Raw genomic sequence first — 15,000 nt, 5'->3', positions numbered from 1 at the left:
CAGTTTCACCCATGCACCGTTATAAAAGACGTTCAGGGCACTGTCCAATGGAGGTGAGTGTTCTGCTACACATCCTGGAGCAAAAAAACATTCTCTGAGATTTAATCACAAAAGAAATACTAAATAGAACTACTACCATAAAGGTATTCAGACACGTACCAGGTTTTAAATAATACAAATTAATGACAGAAGTATGTTCTCACAATCATGAGGACCAGGGGCACTTTAATTAATTATAGTCTCCTATTATAAATATTAAAATAATTCTATGGAAAAATAAAATTATGTACAGTTTAGGTTATGTGGACATAGATTAAATTTCATCTTATATTGAGATCATATACATCTGACTGTACCAAAGTATTTACTAATATGTGGTACAGATAATACACACTCTTGTATGCATTTAATACATTACTGTATTAACAGTAAAGAATATCTGTCAATATGTTTGAAAAATTATTTCAACTTTATCCATATGGTTAAATTCCACTTTATCATTCTAACACCACTGAAAATTTGTATGAAATGTGTCAGCTGTGTTACTGTCATGCATATAAAAGGAAAATTGAGTAGTTTTCTTTGCAAGAGACAAACAATGCAAGAACTGGTTTAATGTACTAATTTTTAAAGCACTTTTTGCATGGAATCTTTGCACTGAATTACTGTCTTGACAAGCAAGATATACGTACATTTTCTATGAAACCAGCAGTAAGGGCCTGACTGTAAGTTGTGTTAACTCAAATATGAATGTAACTGTGTGCCAACAAAACTGCCCGCATCTGTAAATCAGCACACTCTGATTCTGGGAGTTTTAATTTTTAACCAAAATTACCCTAAGTTCATGTGTTATAAAATCACAGGCATATAACTGTCATCGCATCTGCAAAATTAGACATTGTTGAAAACAGTGCTCTACTAATAAACAGTTCTGAAAAATCAGGTCTCCATGTTCTCTTCATTAACCAGTATTGTTATTTTGTGATTGAAAATAGTGTGACTTAAAATGTTAAACAACAGCTTTAGGTCAAATGATAAGTACAGTTGAAATCTCATCAGAATTACCTGTCTCGCCTTGCATTTAGAACTGAAGACTGTCCATTCACTATGGAATGATGAGTTATTGGTGGTGATGCTTTGGAAGTGGTGGAGGAGGTAGTAGAGGAGGAATTGTTAGTAGTGAGGTCTAGCCCTCCATGTTTAATGCCATTGTCTTCCATACTGTGAACTCCAGTCACTTCTTTCCATAACTGCTGAATCTCAGCAGGACTTAAGCCAGCTATAAAATGAAAGAGAGCCCCACTAATATAGCAAATAAAGAGTTTCATATAATGAGCTCAGTGTTATTAATGGATTAATGCCAACAATAAAGCTGATGCTGTTTTTCCAGCACAATCAACATGAAGTAAAACATAAATTCTTTTTTTTTAATGTCAGATTCCAGGTAAATCTGACTGTCTTCTTCTGTTACAAACAGTCAATTAGAAATCAACAATTTTAATAATATTATACTCCTGAAAACATTTCTCAAGGATCAAAGAGTGAAAGCTATGAAGAACTAAGAAATACTTCTTTAACAGCAAAAACCTCAACAAACTCACAACCAACCTTCCGGACAAGATTTTTGTTGTCTGCTTAATCAACATAACTCAATGCATCTACAGTTAACTCAGGTTTTATAATTATAAACATGTAATGGAAAAAAAGAAAAATGTGCTACACTAAATAAACAAGCAAACATTGATATTTTTTATTTAACTCTTAAAATGGGAGGGAGAAAAATCAGAGGACAAAAATGAAATCAATGACATCATAACACTTGAGCAGAATGCATCTGACTTTAGTTAATGGCACAGACATATTCATCAGTCCTGTCTAATTACAAAAATTGTGCTGTTTAAAAATGTGTCCTAATAGGCAAAACAACAAAAAAAAAAAGCTGTTTGGGAGAAAAAAAATCACTACAGCAGAGACACAGATACTGGTGACTGCTTAAGCTCTTCAGAACCATTCAGTGGCACCAGACAAGAAGAAGCCCAACAAAACTGGACCATTTACAACTCCCTCTACACAGATGAAATTACATGGATTGTAGACCATCAAATTCTTCCACTACTTTTTTTTCCCAGCCCTACTGTGGAAAACAAATTGGAAGGTTTTGCTAGGAGAGAGCAGACTCTGTCTCACCAGCCTCCTGGGGTGATGGGCAGCCATAAAAAATTTGAAGAGCTTCTCAAACTTCTCTGCTATATGCACAGTACAATTCTGGAGTCTAGCCATCAGATCATTGCAGAAAGAGCTTAAATTTGCTGTCTGCTCTACTTGTAGCATGAGAACTTGTGGTTTCCAGGAATCACCCTCAGCCACAAATAGCAATGTCTCATAGAACATATTCGTACATCTGTCCTGGGCTTGTCTGTTTTGAGTTGAACACTGCACAAAGCCATGGAAACTCTCATTGCAACATGATTCTGTGTGAAGTTGCAACATGTTTCTGTGTGAAGTAAAGACTCCCAAAAAACAGGCAAGATAAGAGCTGTGAGCACCCTCTTATCTTGCCACCGGACATGCAGTTATCATAGGAAATCCAGATTTTGAAATATGAAGAGTTCATTGGAAATATATATGTCCTCTGTCACTGTCAGTCTTTTTAAGTTTCATACCTCCCTTCTGAAGAACACTAAATTAAATGCAGACAAGAATGAGAAGCCCAGGGAGCCTATTATGAAAGCTATGGTTTCCTGGCCAGGTTTTTCAGCCTTTTGTCCAGAGGTATCTTAAAATCTAAATCTTTCCTCTGTATCTTGTCTCAACAAGCAAAATTAACTAAGACATGCTTATGGTACCTAGACCTGCTGGATTGTAAAAAATTTTAGAGGATGATGTTGTTTGCATTAAAATTTTGCTCTTTTATTTTAGTGAAGAGCTCACTTTGTTGCCCTTCAGAAAAGGGTAAAAAGTATTTACTAACATACATTTTTGTTTTAGGTATAGTTTCGCTTGGTAAATGAGATATATTAGGAAGATATAAATATTGTTTTTCACTATTTGGCAGATCTGTATATTAGACAGTGTTTTATTTTGAAGACACAGGAACTTAGGCTACTAAAACAGACTGAATACAAAATTATGAAAAAGCACAGTAAGTTCCTTAATACTTCTCTCAATATCTGTCTCACCATGAAGTATAAAAAGCTATTAAAAACAGACTAGTAGTGATTTACAAAAATAATAATTTCTGGAGGTAGTGTGGAAAAAAAATGGTTGGAAGGTATTAATTTATTTTTTTTTTTAAATTATGAAAGGAGTTCTTTTTGGGCTATTATGTTGTGTCCTGCTTCTCTACATTAGATACCAACACCCATTGGCAATCTCTGTTAATGATGGAGTGAAAAAGAGTTTATTGGAATGTAAGTCTTAAAACTGGATTTTATATCACCTTTGTGCAGCAAAAAGCTAGGTTTTAGGAAGCAAGCAAAGAAGCCAGGCTCTAATTTACTGCATTAGAGAGATGGGTAACGGGAGTGATGGTAATACTAGTTGTAATTGTTTAATGAAGGCAAGTAATTACTGCTGTGTTCATGAGGTATGTTCCAGCAACACTGCAAATAACCCATTTCAGTGTGGTAAATAATAGTTACCCACAAATGTAATCACAAATCAAAATGAAAAGTAATGTACTCATTTAGGTGGCATGATATGCACAGTACATTATTTACTTCAGAGTCTTTCCTTCCTCCTGGTGTTGAACAAAATAAACTAATTTTGGTCTGAAAAAAATTAAAAAGAAGAATAAACCCATCTGTTTTAATAGTCGGAGGGCAAACATATCATTGTGTCTTGCAATGAGAAAATGGGGTGAAGGAATGAGGGCTGGGAGCAGCTGGAGCAAAGGCTCTTCCCATGGGCAGGGGGGATCCTGGCCCTCTGGGCAACTGCTGGGCAGCCCCTTCCTCTGCAGGAAACTATGGATGGAGCTGTGTCTCCAGGCTGCCTAGAGCACCAATTTCTTTTTTTCAAATAAGAAAGAAATTTCTCTCTGGGATCAGGCTGGTTAATTTTATCATTTCTTCACAAGAACTCTGAAAGGCTGCCTCTTAGGATAAAAGGATTAAGGGCAGGCACTTAAAAAGTATGAACTTAATAAGCAGATTTGTAATTAATTGTAAATTATGGCAATTTTTTAGTGCCGAAAAAAGTCCGACTCCCATTTTATAAGAGACCTGTAAAATGGCTGACAGATATTTTAGTCTGGATATAGAAGTAGAGTAAGTATTAAAGTTTTACAGGTTGTGATAAAAACCCATCTATGCATCTGTTTTTCATTTTCTTAAGCTGACTGATCAAAACTTAGGACTTTTGGGTTTGGACTTGTTTGCTTGTTTGGTTGGTTTTTTTTTTACTGCTGTTTTTTTTTACAGTCCTTTGCATTTAACTACCAGGAATTCATCACTACATGGAAGTAATTTACAGTGAGCCAACAGTGGCTCTGGGTATGGCACGGTGAAGCTCTTGTCACAAAATAAATACTAAAACACCTTTTGTATCTTATTTGCTATACCTGACCATCAAGAAAATTGTAAGCATTCCTGCCCTTAAAGGCAGAAACTAAACTTGGAACAAACTCTGTATAAACAAACCTCATACCTGTACTTGGAAGGACTTTTCATACTAAGAAATACAAAGTGAATGCTCTCTCTGTCACTAATTGTGATTTACAGGAATCTTTATGACCAGTAACTTCTAAGCATGGATTCCCCTGTGTTTCTCTCATTGTTTCAGCCATTCATATAACTCAACAATCTAAATGAGTAAATATAAATATTAAAATATTTGTGTTACACATATGTAAATTCTTTTGTTTAATCCTATACATCTTGTAGCACAGTGAAGGGAGAAAAAGATGCTTTTACCACATCCAGTGTGTATTACTTCCAATAAATTCTGAAGGTTTAATGTAATACTGCCACAGAAAAGGTCTGTAACAAAATTTGCTAAACTTTATAAGAAAAAGAAGTTTAATGCTCTAGCTTTTATACAAACCACAATACAGGGATTGCTATGTTAAATCTACTAAGTTTTAGTTAGATTTGTAAGTATTGGATATATTTGGATGTGTGAATTTAAGATTTATGAGAAGGTCTCAACAGATATGAAGCCTATTAATCTTCATTACATTGTTAAAACTGGACTGGGTGCTGTAACTACATGAAGGACATGATGTGCTGTGAGAAAAGTTCACAGAAAGAACTCTGAGCTGGTCACAACTCTGCATTTGGGTCTTTCTTTGTTTTAGCATCTTGATGGAATGACTTTCCTTCTTACTCTCATCACTCTAACTTTACCTTGCCTGGAACAGAGTGAGGGCCCTTTCTGGAGGTGCAGAGAGGTTTTCCAGGGGAAATTGTTTTTTAAATTTGCAGATCCACATCAAGGCTATGAAAAACTGAGGTCCTATAAATTGACTGGTGTATCTAAAGGAACCCTACATATACATTAGATGCTAAAATTATGGGAGAAAAATGAAAGCATTAAATACTTGACTAGAATTCATTCCAACTAAAATATATCAAGACAGAAGCATACGAGAGATTAATTTACTTTAAAAAGTACAATTTAGGTGTATTTTAGCTGTAAAATTTAGCATCTTTTTTATTTCTCTAGTACCAATCATTTTTGTCAACATTTCAGTTAGGCTTGATTCTTTAAGTAAAAGAAAGTTCATGAAAAGAACTGTTTACCAGTTCTAAAAATGTATTTAAGAGGTATTATTTTTTTCCTGTATTCTTCTACTAGAAGTGGATGAATGAGTGTTGTAATAAACTAATTAATATCAATGAAAGTGGGTAGGAGTGATGAGGGAAATCTATGGGGATTGTTTAATGTGAGAGAAAACCTGAGGAATTCCTCTTGCAACAGATGGCACAAGAGGAGGTTGCAGAAGGTAAAGCTGTTCAGAGGGAGGTTGTGTTTCAATTCTTTTTCACATTCTGGTCCAATGTGACTTTGTGCAAAAGGAAACCAGCATTACCAGCCCCACATGTCTGATATAATGAATGAGCTTGCCTCCCCACTGCTGTTCTTAAAGAATATTTAGTGTGATAGCTTACTTAAGACTCTTTTGTTGTAGTTTTTATGACTTTAGATCTTCTTGTGGCATAGCTTTTTCACACATCACAATGTATGGAATTTACCCATCTATTTGGAATCTCTGCTTTCCAGGGACTGAGGTTTTAAATGTGTAAGTTTTTCTCATGCTTTTTTCCTAGTCTTTTTTTTTTTCTTTTTTTTTCTTTTCATGTAAACCATTGTCTATATACTGTGTACTCTGCTTTTGCTCATCTACTATCTGAAGCTTTGATTTCATAGCAGCTATCTGGAGGAGGAACCTGATACATGCTTAAAGACCAATTAAAAATAATGTTAATTGTCATTGACTCGGTCTAAACAATGGTCACTGAAGGACTGGAGTGTCAGAGATCAGAGTACTGTGCAATTTTTATGACAGATATTTAGCTCACTTCTCTATGGTAACACAAACAGAAACACATTCCTCACAGGTTACAGACAGAGTCCTTAAGATCAGAAGACTATGACCTTATCTTAAATGTAATCAGCATTTACTTTTCCAAGTTAATTTACTTTTCAAAAGTGTGTACCCTATTTTCTTTCAACCATGAATGTAATTGTTTAAAGTAGCAGAGTTTTGAGTTCAGCATTGAGAAATCTTGATCAAAATAAGAAAGGCTTGGGTTTTTTTCTATAAAGTCTTTACTGTTATTTGTCAATCATAATTCACTACTAGTGCAAATGCAACTTTCAAAAGTTGTTGACATATTCAATGTATTTAATATAAAGGAATAGCAATGAAAGTGAATCCTAAGGTCTGCCCCTAAATTCACATTGTAAACTGAAGATTCAACATGCTTTTCAATGCCAAACTTTATTTCCTTAGAATTAAAAAAAAAAAAAAGAGTTTTGGAATAGGTTTATTATCACATTCTGATATATTTTTTTATCTGATCACTTATATTAAATGAAATAACATTTCCACTAAATTCTATTTCAGCAATTCTTCAGAAAAAAGCAATGGTGCTTGAACTATGTTCCTATCACAAATTGTTTCCAGCCATAGAAGGCTAGTATGCATCTTATATCTAAGAAAAAACACTCAGAAGCTGTTTTCTTCCATAAAAGTATGCTGTAAAATTTATCAGCCTCAAGAAAAAATGGTAATACAAGTAAAAAGTTCTAATAATAGAGTATATTTAAGTGTCATAATGAGAAACTGCTGATGTTCAGATGCAAACAGAATAGTTAAAACAGTAATGAATTAGACATTAGTCCAGTCATGTATCACTTGAATACCTTGTGGCAGAGACTGGACAGGAAGAGCAGACTGGCCAGGTGGGATGGAAATGAGTCCCTGACGCTGAAGGTTCAGCAGATGTTGCTGCTGCTGAAGTTGTTGCATCTGGAGGAGCTGCTGCTGGAAGACAAGCTGCTGGGCTGCCAACTGCTGCTGCTGCTGCTGCTGCTACAGAGAGAAGAGGGGGAAAAATAGCAAATGCAGCGAAGAGTCAAGTGTGCGCTGAAGGCTAGAAAGCCAAAACCATAAAATCAACTTCTTTCACTTTAATCTCAGTTATCAAATAATAATGCTATTTGTAGAATATACTAAGGCAGTGAAAGTGTTTGAAATTTCCCGTTATATTCACTCAAGCCATTAGTGTTAGGGAAAATGGCAAGATACACTTAATGACATTCTAGAGAAAAGGGTCAAGAGAAAGTATGTAACAGCTGCAAAAAACAACAACAAAAAAAAGCTCAGCTCATGGCAGATGATAACAAATTTATCTATGGTAAAAGTGTAAATCTTTTTTCAGTAGGCTGTGATTTGAAGGCACTCTTGTTTTTCCAATTGACTAAGTTTGGTCTGCAGTGGCCTATGAATGTGGTCTCCAGTGATCTATTAGTAAACTGGGATGTAGCCTTCACTTCACCGGCCTGTTAGCTCTCTCTCTTTACTTGTTGGAATGTATTAAAAGAGCATTGCATTCAAGGCAACGAAGTGCCCTATTATGGAGCAAAAAAAGTGTAAGTTCCAATTTTGTGAGACATTTCAAGAGAAACTGGAGTCTGCAAAGACTCAGGAGGCTATGAGAAGGCAGTCACACTTCAGAGAAAGACAAGCTGCTGTGGAAGACCTTTGCTTTCTAGTTTGGGGAAAACAGAAACTTCTGATGCGCTCACTGGAAAACAGACTGCATAATGGAGCAAGCCATGTGGATTGCCCAGAGCCTCCGGAGAAATACGGGAGCAATTTCTATTCCATAGCTGATGGCTGTCTGAAATTCTATTCACAAATCCAAACAGAAACAAAGCCTCAGGAGGTCACAACTGCTTCCCCAACGTTTGCATAATGGGCAGCTTGAAGACAACGTCCAGGATACCTGCTGATCAATTTAACTACTTCAACATGTTTTGTTTGTATTATGTTTATATTTGATGCAGTTTGCTGACAAGTGCAAGCTAGGCCTGAGAAACCCGCTTGTCAGGTTGATTTATGAGCACATCAAACTGCAAGTTTCTCCTCGCCACTCCAAACCTACAGTAGCAGTTCATTAATCAGGGGCCTGTGACTTTGAAATCTGTGCTCAGTCGCTGTTTTTCAGCCATGGACTAAATTTGCATGCTCTCTGAGCTGTGCCACTGAGAAAAGTAAGGCTCTTTCTCCAACACAGATTGCCTGTGAATACAGGATAATCAGTACGGTGTCCACCACACAGCTTGTTCGTTGCACACTCGGATTCATTAGTGAACATTAGATGACAGCAGCACCAGACTGCTCAAATCCTGTGTCTCAGGAAGGGGAGCAAGAGAATTATACCAACGCTGCTATTAAGCTCAGTAAAAACATAAGAGCAAATCTTTGATAGCTGCACGAAAAAAATCTAAACTGGTCTTGTCTTTTCCAAGCTTCTGACAGCTCAGACTAGGATGCATCAGGAAGGGTCTTAGGTCCTACCTCTTTTGCTTGCTTTCCTGGATGCTGTTGTTGCTGCTGCTGCTGCTGCTGTTGCTGTTGCTGTTGCTGCTGCTGTTGCTGCTGTTGCTGCTGTTGTTGTTGCTGTTGCTGCTGCTGTTGCTGCTGCTGTTGCTGCTGCTGCAAAAGCTGAAGATGTAACTGCTCTTGCTGTTTCTTGTAAAACTCTTGTAGTTGTTGCTGAATAAATCATTTTGACTTTAATAAATAAAGGCAAAAGTTTCAAGTATTATAAAACTCCTAAACTCTTCTAGATTGGCATATGGTAGCGTAGCCATTAAGAATCACCTCATAACAAAAAATGTGATTTGAAGAGGCAGATCTACATACATTTTTTTCCAAGGCCGTTCTGAAATTTTCCAATGCAGATTCCAAAATATCCTAAACAGAAGGGTATAGAAAATCTGTATCCTAAAGGGAATGCAAGAGCCAAATTAACTCCTCAAATAACTACACCTAAGTTCCTCATATGTCCTAAATAACAAATCAGAAGCTTGCAAGAAATCTACAAGTCACTAGGGCCAAACTAAACTGTCTGTTTCTTAGGGGAAAAAAAGTAATTAATCTGTCAATCTGTTTAGCGGGATTCTGGAGTCACAACTGAAGGTGAATTGCCTGTAATGATCACAGTACTGGATATTAAAGTGGTTAAACACAGAGTGATTGAGCTATGACTATGACAAACAGGCACATCATTTTCTGTGTGACAATTAAGCACCCAACCAAAAATACACTCTATGCTACATGGAGGTACTGATCACTGACACTATCTCCAGTCAGCTGTCAGATTTTGTGCTGAGGTAACAGCAACCTCCTTTTATTCTTATCTGGGACAATTTTTTTGGATTTAAAATCAAAAAGAAAAAAAAACTTTCCCATGATGAAACAAGCTGGTAAGTTGAAATTTCGTAACCGCATACCATGTAAGTGACTACAGTGTTATGAATTTTAAAGCAACAATTATCTACAACACTATTTGCACTTCCTTTGGCAAGTGTACAATTAAAATGTGCCTAAGCACTTGAAAATTTAAATATCAATTTGTTCGTATTTGTAATGCATCTGCCACTGTTGCTGCTGCTGCTTTTAATACGGTATTTAATGTTTCAAAATTGTAATTTCACACTTCTGCAATTAAAACAAGAAATTTAAAGACTGATAAATTTCACATTTATTTTCGTTCTTTTGGGCGTAATGAGAGATGAAATATTACAAGATGAAACCCACAAAAATCTGGCTGACACTTTTGTGAATACCCTTTGCTAATGGTCCAAAGCAGGTAACCCACATTACCTGCTGCAACATAACTGCTTGCTGCTGCTGGAGAAGTGCTTGAAGCTGCTGCGGAGACAACACTTGCTGCTGGAGAATCTGCTGCATTTGCTGAGGGGTGATCACCTGGGGAGTCATCATGGCCACTGACACAGGCACCTGCACAGGGAAAGAAAGATATCACCGTCAAACACACTTTAGTTTGCCTGCACCACAGCTGTACATCTCTTTTATTAGGTACCAAAAAAAGACCATAATTTTTTACGTAATATTTATCACTGCAAAGTTCCAGTTCCAGTCAGAATCTGTTATTTTAAGACCACAGTACTGTGGCACCCTATTTGCAGAGGCATCAGATTTGATCAGACTCAAGCTTTTATGTTTCGCATCTCTTATGTATTCCTGCAAGAAATTTAAGCATTGGCTAGTACAAATGTGTATTTAAAAATAAATGATCACATGGTGGGGCTCTCAACATTTCGTGATCAATCATCTTATCAAGTGTCATAATGTTACGAATGGAAAAATCTATTGAGACTGTTGCAGAAGATATGATTAAAACAGACAGCAAAATAAGTATCTTAAAGCAGTGAAGGTTTTACACAATAAAGACACAGCCTAGAAAAAATGTTTGTGTAAAATGTCACTTTGGTATAAGAAATCCTTCCTTGCTTGGCTAGCCTTTTAAGCAAGTCTGACTTATACAGGAATAAAAGTATTAAGGACATATCGGAGTACGGAACGAGGTCCACCAATTCAGTCACCAAGTCTCTGCAGAGAGGAATGTGCTCTCAGTCACTCTTAACTGAAAACTGAATGCTGGGAAACCTTAGCTTAAGATCATAAATTTGTCCACTAATCTCTTAACAATGCAGTTTGGAGTAGGTGATGTTTCGGACACGGCTTCATTTTCTGTCTGTTACACACTGAGATGAAGGGTGTACATACACACAGCCACCTACACATATATGTGCAAGTGGGAAAGACAAAGCATGTAAGTGTGAATGCTATGTAAGAAAGAAAAGTCCTGTGGAAGAGCCTGAGGTAGGTGCCAAGCCACTGCAGCAGACAAACTGAGTGAAACCATTGCTTGAGCTAAACAGGACACAGTCAAAGAGCTGTCAGCAGGCCAGATTTTCCATCCATGAAAAAGCAGCCTCTTGCTTGTTTAGCAAAATTCAGATGTTTTTTCTGTATGTAAGGGAAAGCTGACATGTAAATACTGCTTTGTGAGATGTTTGCAGAACATTCCAGTCTTCTGTAAATCAGCAAAAATAATATTATTGTTAATAAAATAAACCATGAACAAATCTTAAGAGGAAAAAGCCTTTCTAATATTTCTGTTAACTTGTATCTATCCTGAAAGACTTTGTATAAATCTAACACTTAGAGGAAAAAAGAAATACAAGTTTGCTGAAGTTTACTTTTAGAAGATATTACTTCATCTAATACTACACAGAATACCAGTTTTCACACAATTCATTAAAGAATAAATTACCATTTTAGAATATTTATTAATTAAGAGTCTGAAAGTAAAATTATCAGCTATTACTAAAAAGTCTGACAGCCCTTTGCAAACAAAAAATTACTTTTAAGAATAAAAATTCTGAAGGTCTAAGTCTAAAATTCAAGTGGAAAAGAAAAACCAGACTTCTGGAATGAGACACTTTTAGGGAGGAATTTAATCAGCTATCACTGGACTTCTTTTAAACTAAAAAGAATAAGGAAAATCCAAGGAAAGTATATGATCTAGTTTAGGCACCTGTTTAAGCTTGGGATTAATCAGTCTCTGAATGTGCCTGTCTCCCTCCATTGAGTGCAGACTCAGTGAATGAGCAGACACACAACTTTCAGATAGCTAATATTTTCTTGTTACTCTTTGTGGTATCTAGAAGTTTAGTAGTATTTTTTAGTAGAAAAATATTTTTTAATAGAAAAAAACCTTTTTACAACATTCGGACACACGAACGAAGAATAAAATTCACTGACTGGAGTCAGTGTTCAATGTCCTCTGAAGTCAGTAATAATTTCCTCTCTTTACAGGAGATTTGAACTTGCCTTCTTGTAACAATTTTGCCTCAGCAATGCTATTCAACTTCCTTATGTCACATAGAAATGAGAAGGCAAAGAGGTAGACAGACACCTTCCCAATTAAGCCATTACCCTTAACCTTTAAACCCTGCAAGAATTTTCCTAACACTTATATGCTTACTACTATAATATATAGCAAAGGGTGAAAGTGGTGCACACTTGCTACTCCCCTTCTCTTACCTTTACAAGCCTCTTCCACAGCTTGTGTATTTTCAAACATGAAAGTAAAAATTTTGACTTAAACAGAATGAAAATCAACTGAACTAAGTGGCACTTGTTTATTCATGCTCTGTGCTAAAGACTCTGGTCAGTAAGATGTACAGTAAGACTCATGCTGCCACAAGAGTCTTCTATTTCTCAGTCTGAAATACAGATTCCCCTTCACCTGGAATATTTCTGCTAGCTTTTTTCCAGTACCTGAATCTCCCTGACTGTGTACTTGCTCTTATATTTGGAGACACAATTGCTTTGTGGTACATCCAATAAACTTTTGAAATTTGTTTTTCATATATTTTTCAACAGCCACTTTCAACTGTATAAGCTAAAGTAGAGAAAACTTAATTAACTTTTTTTCAGGATGAGGGACTAAAGTATGAAAAAACCTGACAGTAGGAATCATTAATAAAAATACATGTTTATGTATATAATATTGCCTTCAACATAATATTATGTGAGGATCCATGTGTGTATCATACCTGACATGGATCTTATTTCCCACAGGTAAAGGAAAAGGCATTTTGAAAACTACTCAAATTATGAATTAGCAAAATGTATTAAGCAAACAGTTTTCTCTAATTGTGAGTAAGTAATACAAATTGGCAAATTTGACAGCCTTCAGTGATGCACCAGACTGCACTGTATTTCTTAATGGCATAGTGTTATTATGCTACCAAGGTCTGAAGACTATCAGAAAACTGCTGTTTTATGGCCACTTATGTGCATTAAATACATATTGCTTTAGTTCAGTATCTTTTTTTTTTTTTTTTTTAAGTTGTCAGATCTGATCTAAAAAAACATAGAAAAGAAGCAAACTCGGACATTTAGATAAAAATCTCTCAGTGTATCTGAAGTCAGTTCATGTAGAGGACAGCAGAGGGACCCAGTGAAAAGATGGATGAAGTGAACGATGTGGTTCACTTGAATGGGCCACAAACTCCTGAGAATTTTTCATTCACACCTCTAAGAAAAAAGTGAAGAGCCTAAGAGAAATGTGATACACAACTGCAACACACTTGTTACAAGATATCCTCAAAAAAATTCAACTGGCATGAAGATGACCTGGAACAGCAACCATATACAACATGACTGGTTCCGAAAAACTGTCATGACTGGTTCTATATTTGGTGGCTCTATGATGGACCCTGATGAAGATTTTGTTTTCAAGAGTTTGTCATGTTTCTGATGCAGGCTGTCACCTTTTTCTTTGGATCAGCTTACAAGTCCCATTACATAAAACTAGAGATGTGTAAACAATTTTTAATACATCTAAATAGCATTTCAGGCAAAACCAACAGTAAACATGTCCACTACATGTGGATGTACTAATTAAAGAACAGCTGTGATGGAGAACAAAATTGTTGATAGTGCTAATTAGATAGATGAACACGATTGCAGACAAGAAGACAAAACTTCTTTGAAGAGTAACAAATCTTTTTTTTCCACAGGTCAAATTTATAGAGATACAGTGGAGAAGGCTGAGCTTGTGTATTTAACACCACTCTTCTAATATGAAACGTTCAGCTTTACCTGTGAAGAATCTTGCCAGGTAAACACTCATCTACTGTTGATGATATCTATTGATATACAGAATCATATGAATTTATATATTTTTTTAATGTTACCTACAAAAATCATATTCCTAATGACGCAAGTAGAAGGCAGCATAGATAGCCTGCATTTTCAGTAAAGTTTCACACTTTTCAGAAGCCTTGAAAAACTGCACACATTTTTTTGAGAAACATTGAACAATCTGACTTTAATTAGTAAAAATACCACCAAAGGAGACATTATTTTTTATTTCAAGTTCCTTTTATTTTTAAAGTCAGGTATTTAGAATGACAATTACCAGAATCACATTAACAGCCAGTTCAAGGTATGCAGGAATTTTTTCTTTGTTATAGAGAGAGGAAACAAGTCACAGCCTTTAGGTAATTAATTCAAAGTCACATGATCTTTTAAGTGGCAGATCTGAGAACAGTACTGTTCTGTAAGACAAGTGTCTCTCCGGTTTATTGAAAGAAGTGTAATTAAACATTTAATGGAGAAACTTTTCTCTGTAGGATCTTTCTTTTAAAAATGAATGTAGGTATGAAAAAACAAATTTACAGAGCAGGATCCTTCTCTTTAGCAAGTCATAATTTTTTAAAAGAAGAAACTACTGCATCCCTTCTCTTCCTATTTCAGTCATTTGTCAAGTGTCTACCATAATAATAACCTTTTGAATCTTTCTGGCTTTACAATATTGAAAATACCTGAGAATGAACCGAGTGGTGCTTGTAAACTATTCATGGCTAGTGAACAAGAATACATAATGATCCCCCTGGCTGGACAATATGTACTGCCCAATTTTATACAGCTCGTATCATGATTCC

General features: G+C 35.8%; 1 protein-coding gene across 14 annotated transcripts in view; it reads right to left on the bottom strand.

The window, feature by feature from the left end:
• FOXP2 (forkhead box P2) overlaps positions 1 to 15,000 on the bottom strand; it is a 400,866-nt gene that overhangs the window by 49,885 nt on the left and 335,981 nt on the right. For 9 of the 14 annotated variants that reach the window (XM_071733677.1, XM_071733666.1, XM_071733671.1 and 6 more), the window contains 4 exons: positions 10,340 to 10,477; positions 9,029 to 9,226; positions 7,369 to 7,537; positions 1,066 to 1,279 (listed from right to left, as the gene is read on the bottom strand). In XM_071733677.1, coding sequence (XP_071589778.1) covers positions 1,066 to 1,279; positions 7,369 to 7,537; positions 9,029 to 9,226; positions 10,340 to 10,477 — 719 coding nt within the window. Of the gene's footprint in view, positions 1 to 1,065; positions 1,280 to 7,368; positions 7,538 to 9,028; positions 9,227 to 9,376; positions 9,428 to 10,339; positions 10,478 to 15,000 lie in introns of all 14 variants that reach the window. The other 5 variants (XM_071733672.1, XM_071733674.1, XM_071733679.1 and 2 more) reach the window with 4 other exon arrangements.

The sequence above is a fragment of the Heliangelus exortis genome, chromosome 1 (genome assembly GCF_036169615.1).
Source record: "Heliangelus exortis chromosome 1, bHelExo1.hap1, whole genome shotgun sequence".
Taxonomy (NCBI): Eukaryota; Metazoa; Chordata; class Aves; order Apodiformes; family Trochilidae; genus Heliangelus; species Heliangelus exortis.
Note: the sequence above shows the minus strand (reverse complement) of the source record. Positions and strands in the feature narration are given on the sequence as shown.